General features: G+C 38.8%; 1 protein-coding gene across 2 annotated transcripts in view; it reads left to right on the top strand.

The window, feature by feature from the left end:
• CNTNAP5 (contactin associated protein family member 5) overlaps positions 1-26,380 on the top strand; it is a 1,181,085-nt gene that overhangs the window by 639,959 nt on the left and 514,746 nt on the right. For both annotated transcript variants that reach the window (XM_010596415.3, XM_064287363.1), the window contains exon 11: positions 21,362-21,468. In XM_010596415.3, coding sequence (XP_010594717.1) covers positions 21,362-21,468 — 107 coding nt within the window. The remainder of the gene's footprint in view (positions 1-21,361; positions 21,469-26,380) is intronic.

Genomic DNA, 26,380 nt, shown 5'->3' with positions numbered 1-26,380 from the left:
AAAAACCTGAGCATCATAGAATATAGTAGAGTTATTGATAACTGAGCTTGCGGCCTGCCTTTTTAACTCTTAGCTTTATGTTCTTGAATTAGCTGCTTAACTTGAGAGCTGCACTTTCCTGTAGAAAATGAAGCTTCTTATTCAGGACTATTTGACTGATTATCTGAAATAATTACTGTCATAAGTCCAGCACACTGAAAACATTTAATAAGTGGTGAGGATGCTAACTCTATTTTACATTGGTAAATCTTTTGGGGGGGAATGGGGCAGAGAAAGGGACAGCATAGTGTATGATTTTTTCTTCCCTAAAGCCCCGAAGGAAGGCCAATAGACTGCAACTCCTTTATTAACCATGGTACTAGCAATGGCCACTTAATTCAGTATAAAGAATTATGAGGCAGTGTTTAGGCTCAGTGGGGAAAGATTGCAGCACTTGATTAATATTTGCCGAGGAAATAAGAGGAGGAAGAGTTCTGACTCTTTTCTTATCCTTGTAGGAAAAAGATTAAGAACTGACTGTCAATATGCCATTCAATTCCAACGGGATAAAAATATAATTGAAGAACAGTTAGGGAGTGGAATTTGTAGCAACTCTTTCATGGTCTCTGGGACGTATATGTCCCAGGTATATTTTCTGCCCTTGGAGGTTTATTGGTATCATTTGAGCCATTTTAGTACATTCTGGTGTTGTGATGGATGCTGGTGCAACTGCCTAAAAAACAAGAAAGTTGATCTGCACCACATTTGAGTTTTGAGAACCATTCATATGAGGGGATGCTTCCCAGAGGAGTGATTGCGTGAAACTTTTGTATCTTTTGGCTTCTGTATAGCAAGATAAGGCTTGCAAGTACGTCTACTATTTCCTTTGTGTTATTGGGAAGATATAGTTACTGACATTCAGAAATATTCAAGTAAGTGAGTTGTTTTTGGGGTGAAAATAGTTTGTGATGCACTTCTTGGGCCAGGGGACCAATATGCCCCATGAATGTGATGTGCTTCACGGAACATGGCACCCGTATATCCCACTCTAAATCAAACTGGTAACAATAATGTGAAGCAAATACAATGTTTATTTAGTATTTCATGTGTATTTTTGGAAAGTCGAGTAAGATATTTTATGGCTCAAGTGTAACAGGAAGTGTGATGAACTTCCTGGACCACGAAATTGATATGTCCCTTGCTTGCAGCTGGCACCTCATTTTTTTCAAATAGTACAAAACTTCCAACAGACAGTGATTCAGTATCTATTACATTAGTGAAAAAACATGGCATCACTAAAAATTTCCAAAAAAAAATAATAATGATAATTCACTAGTGAAATGGATAGATTGTCAATTTCTAGATGAAAAAGGTCAGTGTAGGCTTGGAGAATATACTCATTTTGGGGCTATAACTTAAGCTGGACCTAAAGTGACAGGAGGGATTTTTATACAAATGTGAGAGACAATGAAGGCCTGGGGTATACGGATTAGTGTGCTAAAACGGGAACCCTGAGAAGTCCTTTAGAAGCCATCTGTAATTTTTTCTGTCTGGGACCTCAATCTTGTCATCATCTGGCATTGCTTCTTCACCTTCCCCTCCCCACCACATGACTCTGTGGGAGTTCCAAATTCTTATAAGACTCTTCCTCCTTCACCAGATTTGACTGAGTATGGCCAAGCAGGGCCAAACTGAGTCCCTTCCTAGGATTATCAAATATGGGATTAGAGAGAGAAAGTTTCTCTCTATAACAGTGGAAACCCTAGGTCAGAACTCAGCAATTGGCAGCCATTTTCCCTGCCAAAAAGAGGAAAATGGAATACAGGGAGAATGAAAGAAGTCAACCCACCGAGAAAGGCAAAGGCCAGGGAGGGAAGAATCCCTGGTCGTGTTCTAGTCGCAGGTTCAGTTTTACCTGAGGTCCATCTGTGTGCCCATATTCTCCCTGCAGTTTAAAGTCGGCCAGCTTTTGTTTGCATTCTTTAAGGCATTTCTTGTCCTTTACCTGTTGTTCTTGTTGCCTGCCATTTAGTAGGCCCCTGACCCATGGCAATCCCATGTGCAATGGAACAAAAAGTTGCCTAGTCCTTCACCATCCCCATAATGGGTTGTGAATCAGACTGTTATGATTCATAGCGATTTCATTGGCTAATTATGGGAAGAAATTGCCAGGGCTTTCTTTCCAGTCCATGTTAGTCTGGAAGCTCCACTGAAACCTGTTCAGTATCATAGCAACATGCAAGCCTTCACTGATGGGTGGTGGCTGCCCATGGGGTGCATTGGCCACAAATAGAACAGGAGTTGCCCTCTTGGAAGGCGAGTATTCTACTACTGAGCCACCAATGTCCCTCTTTCCTTTACCTAACCCAGAGACAAAAAATCAAACCCACTGCCATCGAGTTGACTTCAACCCCCAGCAACCCTTTAGGACAGAGTAGAACTGCCTCATAGGGTTTCCGAGGCTGTAAACTTTACAGGAGCAGACTGCCACATCTTTCTCCCATGGAGTGACTGGTGGATTTGAACTGCCAAACTTTTGGTTAGCCGAACACTTAACCACTGTGCCACCAGGACTCCTTTTCCTTTACCTGAACCCAGAACCAAAAACCCAAACCCACGGCCATCGAGTTGATTCAGACTCATAGCAACGCTATAGGACAGAGTAGAACTGCCTCATAGAGTTTCCAAGGAGAGCCTGGTGGATTTGAACTGCCGACCTTTTGGTTAACAGCCATAGCACTTAACCACTATGCCACCAGGGTTTCTATCCTTTACCTAGGATTGCTTAAATTCAGTTTTGTGTATTTTCAACCAAAAATCCCAAAACCAAACCCATTGCCGTTGAGTCGATTCAGACTTGTAGTGACCCTATAGGACAGAGTAGAACTGCCCCATAGGGGTTTCCAAGGAGTGCCTGGTAGATTCGAATTGCTGACCTTTGGCCAGGACCATTAATATATTAATAAGTAATATAAAACTTTTTGAACCATATTTTATACACTGAAGAATGTTAAAAAAAAGGGGAATTTTTTAATTTTTTTATTTTTATGGAAGGAAGGATTTAGTATTTTCTTTCTTGGTTGTGTTCTCCATAATCTCAATGTGCACACTCATGTTGTTTTAGGTTAAATTGGATTCAGAGCCCATTCTTAGAAAGCACAAACCAAGGATCAGTTCTGTTGTTGACTGACTGTGGTTGGAATTGTTAGCAGTGATCCACCGCCAGCAGAGCTTTTATCATCAAGCAGAGTGCAGCTACACAGGGTCGTATTCCAATCTCTGCTGCTTTACTTCTCAGCCCTGGATGCAGGTCTTAACTGAATCAGAGTGGTGCCTGCTCTGTTTACTCCAGAGAGCAGGTTTGCTGCTCAGGTGGACAACACACTCAGGAAACTGAAACCATCGAAGATGAAGCGTGACCTTTCTTAACATCTTCCAGCATATGAAGCCAAAATCAGCCCCTGTGGTAGCTACAAAAGAGTAGAAATGATCTGATTTGCATAGGTATGCTGCATAGAAAACTGAGCTTAGTCATGTGCAGACCACATCTCTCTTTCCACATATTGGGAAAATCAAACCTGTTTAAAAAAATCAAAGAAAACAAAAGCCAGTCCGTGTCACAAAGCACCTACAAGTATAAAGTCAGTTGCCATGAAGTGCATTCTAAATCCTATGACCCCATGTATGTCAGAGTGGAATTGTGCTCCATAAGGTTTTCGATGGTTGATTTTTTGGAAGTACATCACCAAACCTTTCTTCTGAAGTGCTGCTTGGTGGACTACAACCTCCACCCTGCAAGTATAATAACAATAATTATATGAGCTAATGCTTATTCATGTTCTGTAAAATCGTAATTCCCACAATGATCCCTTTGTTTCTATTTTACAAATAAGAAAACCAGAACTCATAAAGACATAAATGATTTCAGATCTCACACAGCTGGAAAATGGTGACACTGGGATTTGAACATGTCGCCTCTGTGAAGAAACTCACACTCTATGCCACCCTTCCCTCCTCCACAACAGAGGAGTCTCCATGCTCAGCTAGGAGAGTCTCTGCTTTGGTTCCTAATCCTCTGATTCTCAAAATGCAGCTCAGTTTTTGTTTTATTGCATGATGTTTGAAGTTAAAATAAAGGAAGCTTACAAAATGCCAAAGTGGCTCAGCATCCAGGGTAATCCAGGCCCTGCAGGTATCATGTCTGTCCACGTCATTCATGGGTGCTAGAGGCCATGGTAGTAACCGCAGGAAGAAGGGCCTCCCCAGCAGTCCTTGTCTCCACAGGACAATAAAACCCTGGGGAAGTCTGGATAATAAAACCTGCAGCGAGATTGATGAATCAGGTGTAGCCTGCGTCTTTCTTGGCTTGCCTTAGATGAGTGGTTTTTTTTTAAGTGAAATCTTTTTATTCCTCCAAATAAAATTTTAAGTCTATCCATAATACATTAATGCACTATTTGAAGTCAAAATTAAATAATTCTAAACTTGGTCTATGATGACAATGAGATGCTTTGACCCAGAGGTCACAGATTCAAGTTGCTGTCAGGCATGAGGCTTTGCATCGATTTTACTTGGCGCTTCTGTTTCAGTCCCTGACTATTGAGAAAATCTTGACTCCACAGATAAGGAGTTGCAACTGGCAAAAGTCTTGACTAGCATGCACGTCTTGTAATAGGAGATTTTTTTGTATTTTATTTTGTTAAAATTTATTTTGGGTGCAAATTTACATAACCAGATGTATACCCATTCACAATTTCTACATGGACAGTTCAATGAAGTCACATACATTGTCTACATTGTGTCACCTACCTCACTATTTCTATCCACATTGTTTTAGCATCATCAATTTAGACTCTCTACTGCTTAAAGTTCTCATCTGTGCTTTAGATTACCTGTTGTCAGTTTGAACTGACAATTGAATTATAGATAATTCTTTATAAGAGTTCCACTCTCAAGGCAAGCATTCTTTATTCGTTGAACTGAACTGTTGTTTAGTTTAACAGTAGATTCAGGGGATAGTTTCAATTAAAGTTTTAAAAATTATTTCCGGGCAATAGATTTGGAGTCTCCCTACTCTCAATGATCCAGGAAGTCTGGTTTCCAGTAACCCAAATGTCCATCAACAGAAGAATGGACATGCAAAATGTGGTACATACATACAATGGAATACTACTCAGCCTTAGAGAAAAATGAAGTCCTTGATACATGCTACAACATGGATGAACCTCAAAGACATTATGTTGAGCAAAACAAGTCAACCGCAACAGGACAAACATTGTATGGTCTCACTTACATGAAATGACAAGAAGAGGTAAGTATACAGAGACCAGTTGTTACTAGTGAGTACAGGGGTGGGTGGGCAGTGGAAGTAAAATCATTCTTTGGGAAGTAGTCAATTTTTGTCTATGGTAATGGGAAAACAGTCATCCATTAAGGGTAATGTTTACACTACCAGATCGATGTAGCTGTTATTGCTAAGCTGTACACCAGAAGGAAAAAAAAAGGGGGGGAGGGCTAAATGGCAAATAAAATTTGTAAAATATTTTATATAGTTTTACAACTACAACAGCAGCCAAAAAAAAAAAAAAAAGGCTGCACCTGTTGATACTACTTAGGTACAACTAAAACACTTTATGGGGTTAGTTTTCTTTGTTCTAAGGTTTAGGGTCATGGCTTTGTGAGTCTATCCTCCAGTCAACTGGCCTAACATTTTTAGAGTGTCTGTGCTACCTCCTAGTTTGGTGAGTGTCACCTGGGTTCTTAAAAGTTTGCAGGCAACCAATCAAAATACAATTGGTCTCTATTCACTTGGAACAAAAGAAGAAGACCCCGGAATTAGACCTGGAAATGGACTGCTATGTTAATTGCCTTTATAAATTATTACCTCTATTACCATGAGACGAGAAGAAATGGATGGTTCCAGGCTACCATTACTGAACATTTTGTTCCAGGATCCAATAGATGGCCCCTGATCAAAAGGAGGAAAATTTTGCAACAGAACATCAAATTCATATCCAATAGCAGATATTTTTTCAGTAAAACTGATACAGGAGCTTTCAAAAGTAGGTGTCATTATCGATTTTAAATTTGAGAACTCTGTGCACCCTTAGAAATACAAAGTTCAGATAAATGTACAGTCGATGCTAACACTTTCTAGACTATAATTCTGATGTCATGTTTACCCATTCACTTGTTCTTGTTTCATTATTGTGCAGTGAAAAGAGCAGGTGGCAGGAAGACGGCCCTGAGTGTGGCTAGCCCCATGTAGGTGAGGCTGTGGTATAGCAGTGTGCTCCCCTCATTGCCTTACTGGGCAGACCCAGTGAGCATCCTTCCCCACAGATAACACCCTTCCACAAAGTTCACATGAATACATAGGGAGGCAGGAGAAAACATACATTAAGGTCTCTGGAGTTAGCCTGGGGCACTAGGTTGCCAACCCAATGTGTTAGATCTGAGACATAATGCATCTGAAATCCATAACACAGTAATGTAAAACTTAAAATATGCATAAAAAGCCTAAAAATAAAAAGGAAATAAAGAAAAGAAAAATCGCACAGTTTGCAAACCCCTGAATCATCTCTACCAAATGGCTCTCCACTGCAGTCTAAAAAATCAAAAAACAAAGAAACAAACAAAACAAGCTGCAGTTGAATTCATTATGATTCATGACAACTCCGTGTGTTTGAGTAGAACTGAGCTCCATAGGATTTTGAATGACTGGTTTTTTTGGAAACAGATGACCAGGCCTTTCTTCCATGTCTCTTCTGGGTGACTTGAATCAACAGTCTTTCAGTTAGAAGTGGAGCATGTTAACTGTTTGTACCACCCAGGGACTTCATGCTGTAATCTAGATTCTTGCTATTCAAAGTGTGGTCCAGGACCAGGAGCTTGGGCATCACCTAGGAGCTAATTATAAATGCAGGATCTCAGGCCCCTCCCAGACCTCCGGATTCAGAATTTGCGTTTTAACCAAAGTTTGAGAAGCATTGAACCAGATGATAGACTTGGTCCCATTCATTATGGGACCTGAATGATGACCTTAAAATTTAAGAGTAACACCATCATAATAAGCTAGAGCGTTCTACCACCAGTATATTTCCTGTTTAACCATTATATTCCAACTGAGGCTTCATCTATGTGAGGCAAAACAAAATCATGTTGGAGTCGGAAAAACAAAACCATTTACTAACTAGCAGAGGTAGAGAACAAGACCGGATTTCTCTTCCACGCAAAGGAGCCCATCCATGAGCTTGTGTTGCGTATCTTCATTCTGATAGAGCATTTCTAGGCTACTGAGACAAAAGAATTGATTAGAGAGATTTGGCTTTATCCTTTTTAGTCACACTGACCCACATCAAGCTAGTGGAGGCACATTTTCCATGTCTGTTATTTCTGGAGTAGGGGGTTTGTTTCTTTGCTTTAAAATTTGCTAGTTAGTAATAATTTGCTTTTAGTTTCATGGCCTCAGGTTGCGTCTCAAGTTAACAATATTGAAATGGATAGCCCTGACAAATTCTTCTTGGTTCTGAATGTCCTATGTCTTTGAGGACTTGCCTTTGAAAAGATCTGAGAACCTTTTTGTCATCAACTTGAGGTTTGCAGGGCAGTGTAAGAGGCGACCTTCCCATTTTGCTGTTCGGTTACCATCAAAGGCCAGTACAGGGAGACACAGTGCACTTGGTGGATGCCTGGCTCCATACCAACCCCCCGTAGTGGGGTCCAGATCACTGACTTATGGGGCAAGCTCATTTGACCACCACTGCTGGCCCCTTATCTGGGACCTTCTTAGCAAAAATCAGTAATTGATCCTCTGCTGTGAACGATACCCTGGAAAATTCGGGAAACTGACTTCTGACACTTTTCTTTTTATTCACTTGATTCCTTAATGCCTGCACCTGCTAAAATTACAACAAATTTGAATTATAATAAAGATCCAACTGTGGGGGTAAAATGGGATTATGGTAATTGTTAGAATGGAAAGGCAGAGAAATAGGTTTCAAAAGCTCTCAGAAAAGCTGTCTGACCAAAACAAGATCAATGCAGTTGGCTGCTAATGAAAGCAAACAGACAAAAAGAAGACAACCTAGCTGATTTTTAATGTATGAGCTTCATTAAAAGGCTTACATTTTGAGGACTATTGAAATGGTTTGTTCTTTTGTCTCTAAGGAAAGCATATAGAAATTGAAACTGACCTTCAATGGTATAAAGAAGGGACAAGAATTCTTAAGAAGGGAGGTGACTCCATAGAGCTTACATACATTCAAACTCATTTACAGAAAACCATTTATCTGAACGTTGGGGAATTTCAAAGGCCTGCCAGTAGGTATCCTATTTATTTCAGTCTTTTATGGGGAATGGAGAAGAGGGAATTTCAACAATGAGGAAAAAATTATTTTCACAGATTTTTATATAAATGCACTGAGTATTTTTTGATGCTGACGTATCTTTTAACAGAAGATATCCCCTCAGTGAATTCACTTTGAAGGTTTTTGTTTGGGTGTGCTGTGTCTCAGCAGTACGTTCGTCTAAATGACTGCCACAGAGGGGCAGTGACGCAGGCACAGGTAACGTCCGTGCTTAGTTTTTTAGACAAAGACCTTTTCTTTTAATTTTTACAAAAGACTTTTAAAATTTATAAGGATCCATAGAGGTCCATAATGAATGATGATTGTGTATGCAAGATGGGCTTTATTCCAAAGGAGCAGAGGCTTCAGTCCTTTCATTGGTATTTCTAGAGCTCAAAGAGAGAGCAAGGGGTTGGTCAGTTAGACCTGGGTTTGAATGCTGCTCTGCTATAGCAAGTGGTCTTGAAGCTCCCTGAGCCTTGGTGGGGCTCTGCGACACACCTCGTGGGTTATTGTGAGGACTGGGTCCCAGCTACACACCCAGAACAGGCCTTATACCTCCAAGGTCCTTGGAAAACATTCCTTTAATCCGATTGCAGCGCCCACCTTTCCAGCACACCTCCCCATCCTCATCCCCCTGAACCTCCTGTCCTGTCCTGCCAGCCTCACCCTGGGCTCAGAATGTGTCATGGGATGCCTTAACTCTCTTCTTTTGGTGACCATTTCTTAGGTAGAATGAGTTTCCCTTTGCTCGATGTAGTTCAGCAGCAAAATAAAACATCAATACATGTCCATGTACATAATTCCTTTCAGTCTCATTGGAAAAGCCTTGATGGCAATGAATTTGGTTTTGGTTTAAGACAAAATAAAACAAAAAGAAAATGTGCACAGAAATACGAGGAGTCCGAGATAGAACCAGTGCTTCAGGCTCTACTGTTGAAAGTCGCTCCCCAGGTGAGTTACTGGCATTTTACAGAACAGCAGGGAAGAGGACTAGAGCCTCTCCTTGGGGTAGATGGAGCAGGAGGGACTTACAAGCCATCACAGGTGCTAACACAAGTGTTTTGGTGTCCACAAGAGTGGTTTTCGTATGCAAGAAGGATGGTTTGCGAGGTTTAGTTTTTGTTTTACAGGCTCATGTTGAATGTGTTTAAGTTATAATTTCAAAATTCTGGTTCTTTAAGGTTTTTGTTCTTGTTAGTTCAGCTTGTAATATTGTATTCTATTTGTAAATCTAGGAGGTTTTAGCAATTATGTCTGAGAGACCTTTGAATAAATTTTGATCCTCTTTATGAATTTTGTTATTTAAATAGTTTGCAATATTTTAAACAATATGTATAGTTTATTTACTTTCTAAGCATTTCAGTTTACTGCATTAACAAGCTGTGTTAACAAACAATATCCCAAATGCATATAATACATAAACATCCAGAAAATGAACATTTAACCTTGGTGAACTTAATTCTATTTTAGATGTTATACTATGGAATATTTTGAGGTTTAAATTGAAATTGTTATCTTAAATATTTTAAATTGAAGTTATAAGATTCATACTCTAGCAAAAAAAAAAAAAAAACCCACTGCTGTCAAAATGACTCATAGTGACCATATTCTTAAAAATTACAAGTACAATAGAAGTATTAAAAACTATTTTTATCCTGAGGTTCACCTTTCAGCCAAAGATTAGACAGGCCTGTAAAACAAAATGAGACTAAAGGAGCACACCAGTCCTGGGGCAAGGACTAGAAGGCAGGAAGGGATAGGAAAGCTGGTAATAGGCAACCCAATGTTGAGAAGGGAGAGTGTTGACATGTCATGGGGTTATTAACCAATGTTATAAAACAAAGTGTACTAACTGTTTAGTAAGAAACTAGTTTGTACTGTAAACCTTCATCTAAAGTGCAATAGAAAAAAATAATCTTTTCAAAGGTTTATTACAATCTTGCCACAAGGGAAAAGACCCATGGCAGGCCAGCTGAAAGATTCAGTCTTGGCAGGGAACTTTTATAGGAAGAAAGTATAGTTGATTATTCCTTATTAGACTGAGGAGGGATTAAAAAAAGTCCAATGAATGATTTCTTGACACCTTGATTCCATGCAATATTGTTTAAAGGTCTTAAGTAAGACTCCTCACATGGCAGATAGCTGAGATAGGTTCTTAATCCTATTAAAGTCTCTCATAAATTTACTTAAGAGTTGTTTCTTTAAAGTCAGGAATGCTCATTTCTTTCCAGAAAGATATGAATTACATCAGTTAGAAGTATCTGTCGTAGGCCAGTTTCAGGACCATTTTTATCTTTCAGTATCATATTACTTCTTTACTCCAAAATTACCGTTATGATTGTTTTGATTCTCTTAAACTTTTGATACTGAATTCAGAAATTTCTGGGATTAAAAATTATATACTTAAGGAAGATGCTTACTGACCTAAGTAATGAAGATTCGGGTGGGATCCTTGTTGGTGACCCTTGGGGTCTCCCTGACCACTATACCACCTTGTCATGTTGTTAGACCCCTTTTTCTCACCAAAAATATCTTTAAGAAATTTAAATGGAGAGCTTCAAGTTTACTAATAAGTTTCTGGAAAAAACAGGCATACTACACAAATCATACTTGGGCAAGTTACCCTCATCAAGTCACACTTTCTTCATCTGTAAAAAAGGGGAATTGATACTTTTACAGGATCATCTCAAATGTGGCTATGAGCACATGTCAGCTTCATTCCAAGTTTGTTGGCAAGGGAAAAGCATCAAGAAAGCTAAGATGAAGACTGCCACTTGGTGGAGATGTTGAAGACTAAACACAAAAAGAATATTTGGTTGAAAAGTAGAATAGTCACAAGACTGATTAATGGTTATTGAATCTTTAAATACCTGGTCAAAATAGCAAGAATCAAGGTTAGCTAGACAAATTAATTCTATTTCCCCAAAGAGACTTTGTACTCACTGACTGTCAAATGTTGTGCACAGGTTTTATCAGGAATGCTAGATGTTTTCCAAATGGAGCTCTAAGTTGCCTCATGCAAAAATGTCCTGTTTCTGTCCAATTTTTGAGACAACTTTCTAAATGTTAGGTGTGAAAACTGTTAGGCCCCAATAATACAGCCTAGTAGCCATAAGCAATGGAAAGGAATTTCATCATTTATTTATATCCCTAAAAGGCAACCAAAGAGGATCCAACTATGTGATCCATCTTCTTTACCCCCCTTTCTCTGGGCTTTTCTCCACTCTCTAAATCAATCACTACCTGAGACTGTGTAGAAGGTCCTCTTTTCTTATCTATCCCTTAGTCACCACTTTAAAAAAAAAAAAAGGTGAGGCTCTTTTGTTTCCTCTCTTGCCCTTTATTGTAGTGCTGCTCAAGGGCAGGCAGGTAAACTTAAAGGAGTTAAGGCCAGGTAGACCATGGATAACTGAAGGCACTTATCTAAAAGGGGGCAGCTTCCCCTGACTGTTGAACAACAAAAATGTGGGTCCAATGTTCATTCAAAAACTGTTTGTTGAGTGCTCACCCTATATATTACTTTGGATACATCAAAGAAGAATCAGACAACAACCAATATACTCATGGAGCTTACATTCTTTTGGGTGGAGAAAGAAAACAAACCATAAGCTTAATGATTAAGCTGGGTACCCAGTATAGGTGGGGGTAGATCAGGAATTTAGGTTTGACATGTGGTGTTTGAAATATCTATTAAATACCCAAGTGAAGATGTCAAGTTGTTGTTGTTAGGTGCTGTCAAGTCGCCTCTGACCCATAGTGACCCTAGGTACAACAGAACAAAACACTGCCTGGTCTTGTGCCATTCTCCAAACCATCGATACATTTGAGCCCATTGTTTTAGCCACTGTGTCAATCCATCTCATTCAGGGTCTTACTCCTTTTTGATGATGCTCTAGTTGACCAACCATGTTGTCCTTCTCCAGGTACTTGTCCCTCCTGAAAACATGTCCAAAGTAAGTGAGAGGTCTCACTGTCCTTGCTTCTGAGGAACACTATGGCTGTACTTCTTCCAAGACAGACTTTTTCATTCTTCTGGCAGTGCACGGTATATTCGGTATTCTTCATCAGCACCATAATTCAAAGGCATCAATTCTTCTCCAGCTTTCCTTATTCATTGTCCAGCTTTCACACGCATATGAGGTGACTGAAAATACCATAGCTTGGGTCAGGTGCATTTTAGTCTTCAAAGTGAAGTGTTTGCTTTTCAACACTTCAAAGAGACCTTTTACACCATATTTGTCCAATGCATTGCATCATTTGATTTCTTGACTGCTGCTTCATGGGCATTAATTCTGGATCCAAGTAAAACGAAATCCTTGACAAGTTCAATATTTTCTCAATTAATCATGATGTTGCTTCTTGGTCCAGTTATGAGAATTTATGTTTTCTTTATGTTGAAATGCAATCTATACTGAAGGCTGTAATCTTTGATTTTCTTTGGTAAGAGCTTCAAGTCCTCTTTGCTTTCAGCAAGCAAGGTTGTATCATCTGCATATCGCAGGTTGTTAATGAGTCTTTCTCCAATTCTGATGGCACATTCTTCTTCAAGTAGCCCAGCTTCTCAGGTTATTTTCTTGGTATAAAGATTGAATAAGTATGGTAGAAGGATGCAACCCTGTTGCACATTTTCTTGACTTTAAACCACACAATACCTCCTTGTTCTGTTTGAATGACTGCCTCTTGGTCTATATATAGGTTGCTCATGAGCACAATTAAGTACTCTGGAATTCCCATTCTTTGAAATGTTACCCATAATTTGTTATGATCCACACAGTCGAATGCTTTTACATAGTCAATAAAATACAGGAAAACATCTTTCTGGTATTCTCTGCTTTCAGCCAAAACCCATCTGACACCAGTAATGATATCCCTCATTCCACGTCCTCTTCTGCATTGGACTTGAGCTTCTGGCAGTTCTTTGTTGATGTACTGCTACAACCACTTTTGAAGGATCATCAGCAAAATTTTATTTGTGTGTGATATTAATGATATTGTTCGATAATTTCCACATTCTGTCAGATCACCTTTCTTTGGAATGGGCACAAATATGGATCTCTTCCAGGCAGTGGCCCAGGAAGTTGTTTTCCAAATTTCTTAGCATAGATGAGTGAGCACCTCTAGTGCTGCATCTGTTTGTTGAAACATCTCAGTTGATATTAATGATATTGCTTGGTAATTTCTGCATTCAAGTAGGCAGTTAAATATATGAGTCTGGAATTCAGGAGAGAGGATTAAACTCAAAATATAAGTTTGGCAATTGCTAGCATTTAAAGTCATGAGATTTGTGTTGACTGCTGCTCCATAATCTGATTTATTTTATTTTAGGGAAGCCTGATATTCATGTTTTTTCTGTGAAACTTTCCAAATTAACAACAAACTGATTGACTGAGCCATGGTGGTGCAGCAGTTAAGCACTCAGCTGCTAACCAAGAGGTCCACAGTTCAAACCACCAGATGCTCTGAGGGAGAAAGGCATGACAATCTGCTTCCATAAAGTTTAAAGCCTTGGAAACCCTATGGGGCAGTTCTACTCTGTCCTATAGGTTCACTTTAAGTCAGAATTGACTTGGTGGCAATGGGTTGGGTTTTTAGGTTTATCTTGAATCTCACTCCTTTCATGTTTTTCTCAGGCTTCATTCATTCCAAATGGAAACTTCTAAGTAGCCCCAGTTAAAGTTAACCTATTGAAAAATAACCCATCTGACTTTTCTCAAGGAAAACTGTAGAGGTCTTCTTGTTTTTGCTAATGCCAACTCACCATGCATCTGTTAGTTTGTCATACTGTGGTGGCTTGCATGTTGATGTGATGCTAGAAGCTATGCCACTGGTATTTCAAATGCCAGCAGAGTCACCCATGGTGGGCAGGTTTCATCGGAGCTTCCAGACTAAGACAGATCAGGAAGACAGACCTGGCAGTCTACTTCTGAAAATATTGTTCAGTGAAAACCTTCTGAATAGATGCAGAACATTGTCTTATATAGTGCTGAAAGACAAGCCCCTCAGGTTGCAAGGCACTCAAAAGACTATGGGGGAAGAGCTGCCTCCTCAAAGTAAAGTCAACCTTAATGACATGGATGGAGTCAAGCTTTCAAGGCCTTTATTTACTGATGGGCATGGCTCAAAATGAGAAGAAACAATTGCAAACATCTATTAATAATCAGAATGTGGAATGTATGAAGTATGAATTTAAAAAAATTGGAAGTCATAAAAAATGAAATGAAAGGCATAAAGGCATTAGTGAGCTGAAATGGACTAATATAGGCCATTTTGAATCAGACAATTACGTGATCTACTATGCCAGCAGTGACAAATAGAAGAGGAATAGCATCGCACTCATCGTCAAAAAGGACATTTCAAGATTTATCCTGAAGTACAATGCTGTCAATGACAGGATAATATCCATACACCTACAAGGAAGACCAGTTAAGATGACTACAATTCAAATTTACACACCAACTGCTAATGCCAAAAATGAGGAAATTGAAGAATTTTACCAACATCTGCAGTCTGAAATTGATCAAACATGAAATCAAGATGTATTCATAATTACTGGTGATTGGAATGTGAATCTTGCAAACAAAGAAGGACTCATAGTTGGAAAATATGGCTGTGGTGACAGAAATGATGCCAGAGATCACAAGATAGAATTTTTCAAGACCAATGATTTCTTCATAGTAAATACCTTTCTTCAACAACATAAACTGTGTCTATACACTTGAACCTAAACAGATGGAAAATAAAGGAATCAAATCAACAGCATCTGTGGAAAGAGAAGATGGAAAACTCAATATCCTCAGTCAGAAGAGGGCCAGGGACAGACCATCAATTGCTTGTATGCAAGTATAAGCTGAAGCTGAAGAAAATTAAAACAAGTCCATGAGAAACAAAACACAATTTTGAGTATATCCCGCCTGAATTTGGAGACCATACTCAAGAATAGATTTGACGTGTTGAACACTAATGACCAAAGACCAGACAAGTTGTAGGATGACATCAAGGACATCATACATGAAGAAAGCAAAAAGTCCTTAAAAAGACAGGAAAAAAAGAAAAGTCCAAAATGGATTTCAAAAGAGACTCTGAAACTTGCTCTTGAACATAGAGTAGCTAAGGCAAATGGATGAAATGAGGACGTAAAAGAGCTGAACAGAAGATTTCAAAGGGTGGCTCAAGATGACAAACTAAATTATTGTAAAGAAATATTCAGAGACCTGGAGTTACAAAACCAAAAAGGAAGAACATGCTCAGAATTTCTCAGACTGAAGGAAATAAAGAAAAATTCAAGCCTCGACTTGCAATATTGAAGGATTATATGGGCAAAATACTGAACAACTCAGGAGGCATCAAAAGAAGATGGAAGGAATACACAGAGTCACTGTACCAAAAAGAATTGGTTGTAATTCATCCATTTTAGGAGGTAGCATATGATCAAGAACCAATGGTACTGAAGGAAGAAGTCAAAGCTGCACTGAAGGCATTGGCAAAAATCAAGGCTCCAGGAATATACAGAATACTGACTGAGGTGTTTCAACAAACGGATGAAGCACTGGAGGTGCTCACATGTCTATGCCAAGAAATTTGGAAGACAGTTACCTGACAAAACAACTGGAAGAGATCCATATTTGTGCCCATTCCCAAGAAAAGTGACCCAACGGAATGTGGATATTATTGAACAATATCACTAGTATCATACTCAAGTAAAGTTTTGCTGATGATAATTCAAAAATGATTGCAGCGGAACATTGACAAGAAACTGCCAGATTTTCAAGCTGGATTGAGAAGTGAACTTGGAACTATGGATGGATGTCATTGCTCGTGTCAGACGGATCTTGACTAAAAGCAGAGATTATCACAAAGATGTTCCCCTGTGTTTCATTGACTATACAAAGGCAGTCGACTGTGTGATTATAACAAATTATGGATAACATCGTGAAGAATGGGATTTTCAAAACGCTTAATTGTACTCATGAGGAATCTGTGCATAGACCAAGAGGCAATCATTCAAACAGACTGAGGGGATACTGCATGGTTTAAAATCGGGAAAGTTGTGTATCAGGATTGTATCCTTTCACAGTATTTATTCACTCTGTGTTCTGAGAAGATAATACAAGAAGCTGGACTATATGAAGAACAACATGGCATCAGGATTGGTAGAAGAAAACTCATTAATAGCCTGTGATATGAAAATGATACAACCTTGCCTGCTGAAAGTGAAGAGGACTTGAAGCAATTACTGATGAAGATCAAAGACTATAACCTTCAGTATGGACTACACCTCAACATAAAGAAAACAAAAATCCTCACAACTGGACCAATGAGCAACATCATGATAAGTGGAGCAAATATAAATGTTGTCAAGGATTTCTTTTACTTGAATCCACAATCAATGCCCATGGAAACAGCTGTCAAGAAAGCCAATGACATATTACACTGGGCAAATCTGTTACAAAAGACCTCTTTAAAGTGTTGAAAAGCAAACATATCACTTTGATAATTAAAGTGTGTCTGACCAAAGCCATGATATTTTCAATTTTCTCATATGCTGGACAGTGAATAAGGAGGACTGAAGAAGAATTGATGCCTTTGAATTATGGTGTTGGTGAAGAATAATGAATATACCATGGACTAACAGAAGAATGAACAAGTCTGTCATTGAAGAAGAACAACCAGAGTGCTCCTTGGAAGCAAGGATGGGAAGACTTCATCTCACATACTTTAGATATGTTATGAAGAAGCATCAGTCCCTGGAGAAGGACATCATGCTGGGTAAAGTAGAGGGTCAGAAAAAAAGAGGGAGACCCTTAATGAAATGGACTGATACAGGGGCTGCCACAATTGGCTCATGCATAACAAGAACGATGAGGATGGCGCAGGACCGGGCAGTGTTTCATCATGTTGGATATAGAGTTGCCATGAGTCGGAACTGACTTGATAGCATTTGACATCAACAATGCCAACTCTGTGTTTTGCTGAAAACATGCCTCCAGGATGCTTCAAACTAATTTGTGCACTCAGAAATGTCTGCCACTTGTCTTCCAAGTAGCTCAGTCTCCCATTCATGTATATCAATACTTTCCCTTTCTTGCAGCAGTTTTTTCAGAGACTGTCTCCCCTGCTGCGTATCAGGCTTTAAGGAGAAATCTTTTGTTTCTTCACATTTCCTTGTTTATTTTCACACAACAAACGACAAACCACAAAGCAACAATCTTGAGGCTGGAACCAGATACATCTGTTGGCAGGAGCCTGATGACTAAGTAGGTCTGTGGACCACTCTGGATGGTTCTTCTTCCACCTCACTTCTGACCTGGATTATCCATAACCCTGCTAGCCACGACCCATCTCCTTCAGAAGTTTGATTTGGCGGTAGATCATAAATTCTCATACTATAATAATTTTTGTCCCTGTTACTTTTTTTTCTTTCCCTTCTTGAATCTTCTCTGCCCTTCTTTCAACCTCCCCTTGCATTGTCCTAAGACCACTCTGCTTTAGTGCAGAAGTAAAACAGATTCCAATGTGTCTGCCGTGCTAAGTCTTTGCTGAGACACATCACCATGCTAGCTTGGAGAAAACCATTGTGTTCATGCTGAAAGATTTCTTAGGACACCAGAGGGACTCACTTCCATCCAGATCCAGTTATGTGTGCATAGCCATATCATTAGGACGTTACAAGGTAGGTGTCTAGCGTGATTATCTCATAATACCTGGAATTAAGGGTCTTAGCCTAAGATCATAGCAACCTTCACACTTAATGGACAATTTTCACTTCAGTAGCTCTACACTGCCCCTTTTCTGGGTTCAAGCCTCAAGTGCTCAGTTTATGCCAAGTACAGAAAAAAAAAAAAAAAAGAAACAAACAAACAAACCCGCCCCCCACCCCAGTGAAAGAAACAAAACACCAGTTAAAGTGAACTGGTTAAAGGACATGGAAATGATAATTGTAAAAGTGCCCTTTTTCTATAAGCAAATAGGGGTCATATATCTTTTTATTTTGAGTGTCTCCTTTACAGGTGAGCTCTGCTAATCCCTGTGTGCATTGCCCTAAAACGAACCAAGCTCTAAGGTGGCCCTACAGCTCCGTTCTTTCTTTTTTTTCTTTCTGAGAATATTAGATTTTCTCTTATCTGAGTACTTTTTTTCCCTTGAGAAATACGTCGTTGGTTTTCTGAGTGACAATAGACAAACGAATTTCTGCCCTACGTTTTCAGTGGTAAATTGTGTTTATGAACACGCACTCCAGGGCCTGTGAGAGTCTTTATTAAAGATCCGTTCAAAGTGCCAGTCTTACATCCTTCCCCAAGATCCCTCCCCCTATGCGCCCAAACTCGTTTGGCAATACTGACTTTTTAACAAAATGTAGATTATAGAAAAAAAAAAAAGTGGTTTTGTTTCTTTTTGTAATCACAAGATGCTGCTTTATAAGATCTTCATTTGTTAAAATTCTATTAGTAGAAAGTAACAGAATTCCCCAAATCTGAACTGGAATTGGATTGAGCGGGGTAGGGGTTTCCTTGAAAGAGCCCTGGTTATCTCACAGACTTGGATGCCGATTAAAACAGCCAGGCCCCTGGAAGTTTCAGAGTGCAGCGAAGCCTCGAGGACAGCAGGACCAGTCACATAAATACTGCCAAGCTCTCCCTTTCTCCTGTCTGCCTCGTGCTGTATGTCAGCATTTTCTTCTTCTTTCTTTCACTGCAGAAAAGGTTTCTTGTCATGGCTGATACATGTTCACGGAGAAATCCTGAATTTTCTATTTTGTACCTTCCGCCACCAAAGAAAGGCTGATCTAAACTTTCTTGATGCCAAATACAAAACACTAGAGGCTAAGCACCTACTGGCCTGGTTGTGCTCAGCTTTCCATCACTAAGGCAATTCCTTTTTGTTAAGTGAGGCATGGAGGAGGAGAGAGGTGATGAATGCCATTATTGCCCAGTCCTAGAATCTGTGACCAGGAAGGGAACTTATGGGAGAAATTGGAAGCTTCAAAAAAAAAAAAAAGACGAAAAAACTGGGGAGGGAGTTTTCAGAAGCAGAGAGAGGCTAAGATGCAAAAGTAAAAGACTGTGGGGATAGGTGGACGTTCAAAGCAGTGCTACCTTTGGGCTTTCCCAGAGGCAGGTTTCATTACTGCAGTTTTATATATAGATGAGGGCATTAAGACTGTGTTTAGGCACCTTTCCTAGAGCACAGGGACCCCATCACGGAAAGTCATGGCTAGCTGGGTGTGAGAATCTGGAGGATGGGAGAATTTGTAATAGGGAGGGGACTGCTCTTTGCTTGGTTGGTTGTTTGATTTTTGTGAACACACTCCATAGCAAAAGTATTGTGTCTTTTTGCTTTCCATTCTTTAAGCCAGTTTTGGATCCTGTGGAGTTATCTGCATGCTTTTCCCAAACATCAGCCCTGTCAGCACTATTGTATGTTTGCTGTGCTGAGCAGAAAATGTCTAATAATATGTCTGAGCATATGCAGGAAGATTAGTTTCTAAACTTTGGAACAACCATTGCTGGAGGGTTTCTTTCCTACCTCTTTTGGGCATTTAGGGTGAACCGTTTACTTCTGGGGGCCTTGCATTCTCAGCTGCCTCACAATGAGCCCTTTAACTGTGTTGTGTGCTTGCCTACCCCATTGCTATGCTCTCTTTAAATCCATGGTATCTTTTTCTTTTTTCCTTTTTTTGTCTCAAACTCACTGTAAAGATTGTTTTCAAGAATTCAGATATTTACTATTGCTTTTATTTTTTTCTTATGGTATATATATATATAACAAAGCATTGTCTATCTCAACCATTTTTCTGTGTACAATTCAGTGACATTGACTACATTCACCATGGTGTGCAACCATCACCACTATCCATTTTCAAAGTTTTTCATCATTCTTAACAGAAACAAAATATATTGCTTTTACTTTTAATTTTATTCACTACATTTATCTATGATTTGCAAGCTTATCTCTCAGAGCCAACAATGCCTGCAGTGTAAAGATTTTAAACCTTATATGTAAGAGATGGGAATCCTGGTGGCCCAGTAGTTAAGAGTTATGGCAAGCTACAGCTGCTAACCAAAAGGTTGGCAGTTCAAATTCACCAGCCACTTCTTGGAAACCCTATAGGGAAGTTATACTCTGGCCTATAGGGTAGCTATGAGTCAGAATTGACTAGATGGCAACTTTTTTTTTTTTTAATGTTTCATAACTTGCTTTTTCACTTAATATAGTCCCAGTCTCTTATATTATTTTGTATTGGCCTTATGATATCCTATTACTTTCATGTAATACAAATTACCTAGGGAATTTTCTAGTGTTTGGCACTTATTTCCTGATTATGATTAATACTATTATGAATAACACGTATGTATTGTTTTCCTATTTTGAATTATATCATTAAGATATGGCCATTTAGGTGTGATTGGCAGGCCAGATTATATGAGCATTTTAGAGAGTTCTGAATGTGTATGGTGAAAATATTTTCTGGAATAGCCATACTGTTTTGAACAAGAAGTAATGACTGTGTTTTAATGGTACCATTGACATATTTTAAAATGACAGAATTTCCTTTCATATTGAATGAGTGGGTATGATTTTTTCAAATTTTAATATTTCTTTTGTGTAGTTTAAAATAAATTTCTGGCTGTCCCCCAGATGGGAAACATGGGGCAGTGACCTCAATTATTTCCCCTTGTCCTCTTACTATAAACATGCAAAACCTTTTAAAAATACAAAATTAAAATCTTTAAAACATTTTGTTTATGGTAAATAAAAAGCTTGATAGATTCTGACTACTTTAAATGAACCTTAAGTCAATTAGAATTTGCCCCAACTTAATTACCTAAATCAGCTCTGACATGTACCTTGTAGCAGTGGTAGGTAGGACCCACCTCTTATGACAAAACCATAGTGCAGTTTTGATGTCATCCAAGAGTGACTCAGGTACAGTAGTGAATCAATTTTTATCATTAATAGTACAATTGGATTTTGATCTGTTTATTTTGACTGATTTGGTTCATTGTGTTTGCGTTTGCTTTATCTTCCATTAGGTGTCTGCCAAACTATTGCGAACATGGAGGAAGCTGTTCCCAGTCCTGGACTACCTTTTACTGTAACTGCAGTGACACAGGTTACATGGGGGCCACTTGCCATAACTGTAAGTAGAGTCATGGTTCGACCACAGTGGAATGGGCAAACCGCTGGAATACAAGTGTTAACTTCAGGATTTATTTAGCATAGGTTGGGCAATTTTACTTCATTTATTCAACAAGTGTTTCTTGAGACAGTGTTATATGCCACATTTCTGTGGTAGCATGGATGGGAGGATACACAGATAAAAACCATATCCTTATGGAGCCTACAACCCACCAGGAAGACAGACAGGAAATGAGATACTTTCAATATAGTGATATTAGTGTTGATGTAGAGACAAGACAGGAAGCTGTAGGAGCACAAGAGGGATCTAACAAGTGAAATGATATTGTCTGGAGAAGCTAAAGTATGTGCTGTAAGAAACAACCTAGCATCTCAGTTGCTTAAATATCAAATGGATATGTTATGCTGCCCACATTCTGAGCCCTATGCTATCAGAAGCCCCATCATCTAGAATGTCACCATGTCAGGGAGAAGGAAGCTCAGGGAAGCATGTGCTAGCTGCTAGCTTTTAAAAGCTTCTACCAAGAAATAGCAAATGTTACTTCCACTCATATTTCAAATAAAGTCCACTTTATTCCAATAAATTCACGTGGCCACATCCAACTTCACATGTCTGTGAGTTTGTCATACTGTGGGTGCTTGCGTGTTGCTGTGATGCTGGAAGCTTTGCCATTGGTATTCAGATACCAGCAGGATCACCCATGGAAGACAGGTTTCAGGCAAGCTTCCAGACTAAGACAGACTAGGAAGAAGGACCCGGCAGTCTACTTCTGAAAAGAATAAGCCAGTGAAAACCTTATGAATAGCTGTGGAACATTGTCTGATATAGTGCCCGAAGATGAGCTCTCCCAGGTTGGAAAGTACTCAAAGGACAACTTGGGAAGGGCTGCCTCCTCAGAGGAGTGCTGACCTTAATGATGTCGATGGAGTCAAGGTTTCAGGACCTTCATTTGCTTATGTGGCACTACTCAAAATGAGAAGAAACAGCTGCAAAGATCCAACTTCTAAAGGGGGTAAAATGCAATCTTATCATGGGGCCTGAGAGCACCGAAGTGGAATCTTGGTGGTAAGCATTCACGACTGCCTATAATTCCTGGGGAGTTGGAGAGGGTTCACAGACAAGACTTGATCTGATTTTGAAGTAGGAATATGGTGAGAAAAAAAAGGATGTTCAGAACCAAAGGAAAAAAAGGAGGCATTGAAAAATAGTGGTTTTCTATGGAAACTCTGAATCTGAAAGTGGTTCCGCAAAGATGGGGGCTACTCACTATGAGGTGTGATGAGAAAGGAGCCAGGGGAGGAAGGCAGGACTGGAGCACACATAGACTCAAAGGGTGAGGAATAAAAATAACTGTAGAACATGAACCCTGATCCACATATTGTATAATCTTGTTGGATACACCAAATCAAACATGCCAAAGTAGAGACAGCTTAGCAGTTAGATAATTCAATGGGAAATGAATTGTAAGTATAATTCAGAGACAGCCATAATCTAAAGGTGATGGCTGTAGGAGTAGATTTCATGGAAAATATGAAACTTGAAACTGACTTAGAAGGTGGACATGCGAAGGACCTTCTAGAAAAAGATAAGAGTTGAGCCAAGACAATCCTCTGAGACCAATTTATAGCAATAGGTGCACACATTTAAAAAGAAGAAAGGGGCAAAATCAAAACATTAGCTACATAGCTCAAACAAACAGAAAAAGGACAGCAAAACAAACAAAAAAACCCACAGCCACCAGAAGAAAGGAAATAATAAAGATCAGAGCAGAAATAAATGAAACAGAAAAATGATGGAAATAATCAACAAAACCAAAAGTTGGTTCTTTGAAAGAATCAACAAAATTGACAAACTACTGGCCAAACTGACAAAAGAAAAACAGGAAAGGACACAAATAACCCAAATAAGAAATGAAATAGGAGACATTACAACAGAACCAACTGAAATAAAAAGGACCATAACAGAGTATTATGAAAAACTACACTCCAACAAATTTGAAAACCTAGAGAAAACAGACACATTTCTAGAAACATACTGCCTACACAGACTAACACAAAATGATGTTGAAAATCTAAACAGACCAATAACAAGGGAAGAGATTGAAAACGTAATTAAAAAAAAAAAAAAAAAACTTCCAACAACAAAAAACAGCCCTAGCCCAGATAGCTTCCCTGGAGAATTCTATCAAACATTCTGAGAAGAGCTTACACCAGCACTACTCAAACTATTTCAGAAGATAGAAAAGGAAGCGATACTTCTTAATTCATTGTATGAAGCCAGCATAATCCTGATACCAAAACCAAAGACACCATAGAAAAAGAAAATCGCAGACCAATACCTCTCATGAATATATATGCAAAAATTCTCAACAAAATTCTAGCAAATAGAATTTAGCATCATATCAAAAAATAATACACCACAACCAAGTAGGATTCATACCAGATATGCAGGTATGGTTCAACATTAGAAAATCAATCAACTTAATTCACCACAGAAACAAACGAAAAGAATCACATGATCATCTCAATTGATGCAGAAAAGGCGTTCGCCAAAGTCCAACACCCATTCTTGATAAAGACTCTCAATAAAATAGGTATAGAAGGGAAATTTCTCAATATAAAAAAGGGCATCTATGCAAAACCAATGGCCAACATCATTCTTAACGGGGAGATGCTGAAAACATTCCCCTTGAGAACAGGAACAAGACAAGGTTGCCCTTTATCACCACTCCTATTTAACACTGTGCTGGAAGTCTTAGCAAGAGTAATAAGTCAAGAAAAAGAAGTAAAAGGCATCCAGACTGACAATGAAGGAACTAAACTGTCCCTATTTGTGGATAATATGATAATATACATAGAAAACCCAAAAGACTCCATGAGAAACTACTGGAACTAATAAAAAGATTCAGCAGAGTCACAGGATACAAGGTAAACATACAAAAATCAGTTGGATTCCTGTACACCAATAAAGAGAATGGTAAAAAGGAAATGAGGAAAACAATACCATTTATAATAGCTCCTGAAAAAATAAAATAGGAATAAATCTAACCTATACAAAGAAAACTACAAAACACTACTGCAAGAAACCAAAAGAGAGCTACATAAATGGAAAAACATACGATGCTCATGGATAGGTAGACTCAACATTGTAAAAATGAAAATTCTACCTAAAGCAGTTTACAAATACAATGTAATTCTGATCCAAACAGCAAGAACATTCTTTAAAGAGATCGAAAAACTAATCATTCACTTTATATGAAAAGGGAAGAAGCCCCGGATAAGTAAAACATGACTGAAGAAGAATAAAGTAGGAGAACATGCACTACCTGACCTCAGCTCCTACTATACAGCTATGGTAGTCAAAACACCCTGTACTGGTACAAGAACAGATACATTGACCAATGGAACAGAATTGAGAATGCAGACATAATTCCATCCACCTATAGTCACCTGATCTTAGACAAGGGCCCAAATTCTGTCAAATGAGGAAAAGATAATCTTTTTAACAAATGGTGGTGGCAAAACTGTATGTCCATCTGCAAAAAAAAGAAATAGGACCCATACCTCACACCATATACAGAAACTATTTCAAAATGGACCAAAGACCTAAATATAAAGCCAAAAACTATAAAGTTCATAGAATAAAAAATAGGACCAATGCTAGAGGCCCTAATACGTGATATTAACAAGATACACACCGTAACCAATAACACAAAAACTCTAGAAGATAAGCTAGATAACTGGAATTTTCTAAAGCTTAAACACTTATGCTCATCAAAAGACTTCACCAAAAGAATAAATAGAGAACCTACAGACTGGGAAAAATTTTTTGACTATTGCAAATCAGACAAAGGTCTAATCTCTAAAATCTACAGAAAAATCTAACACCTCTACAACAAAAAGGCAAGTAATTCAATTAAAAAATGAGCAAAGAAAATGAAGAGACACTTCCCCAAAGAAGACATTCAAGTGGCCAACAAACACGTGAGGAAATGCTCAAAATCGCTAGCCAATAGAGAAATGTAAATCAAAGCCACAATGAAATACCATCTCACCCTGGCATTACTGGCATAAATCAAAAAAATCAAGAAATAACAAATGTTGGAGAGGCTGTGGGGGATTCAAAGTCTTTTGCACTGCTGGTGGGAATTCAACATGATACAAGCATTTTGGAAAACAATATGGTGCTTCCCTAGAAAGCTAGAAATAGAAATACCATATGATCCAGCAATCCCATTCCTAAGAATATATCCTAGAGAAATAAGAGTCATCACACAAGCAGACATATGCACACTCATGTTCATTGCAACATTGTCCACAAGAGCAAAAAGAAGGAAACAACCTAGATGCCCATCAACAGATGAATGGATAAACAAGCTGTAGAACATATACACAATGGAGTATTACACAACAATAAAGAACAATGATGACGCTGCAAAGCATCTCATAACGTGGATAAACCTGGAAGGCATTATGCTGAGAGAAAGAAGTCAATCACAAAAGGACAAATATTGTATGATACCACTACTGTAAAAACTCATGAAATGCTCTACAGACAAACAACTTTTGATGGTTACAAGGGAGGGGAGGGATAGGGATGGAAAAACAGTAAATATACAGTATATGTCAGTATATATGGTGGCATAGTGGTTAAAGTGCTACGGCTGCTAACCAAAGGGTTGGCAGTTTGAATCTGCCAGGTGCTCCTTGGAAGCTCTACAGGGCAGTTCTACCCTGTCCTATAGGGTCGCTATGAGTTGGAATCGATTCGACAGCACTGGGGTATATATATATGTCAGTACATATATGACAGAGACTGGAGAAACCCCAGGAGTATGTACCCTGGACAATCTTGTAGGTCAGTAATGAAGTCACTCCTGAGGTTCACCGTTCAGCCAAAGATTAGACAGACC

This window comes from Loxodonta africana, chromosome 6 (genome assembly GCF_030014295.1).
Source record: "Loxodonta africana isolate mLoxAfr1 chromosome 6, mLoxAfr1.hap2, whole genome shotgun sequence".
Classification (NCBI taxonomy): domain Eukaryota; kingdom Metazoa; phylum Chordata; class Mammalia; order Proboscidea; family Elephantidae; genus Loxodonta; species Loxodonta africana.
Note: the sequence above shows the minus strand (reverse complement) of the source record. Positions and strands in the feature narration are given on the sequence as shown.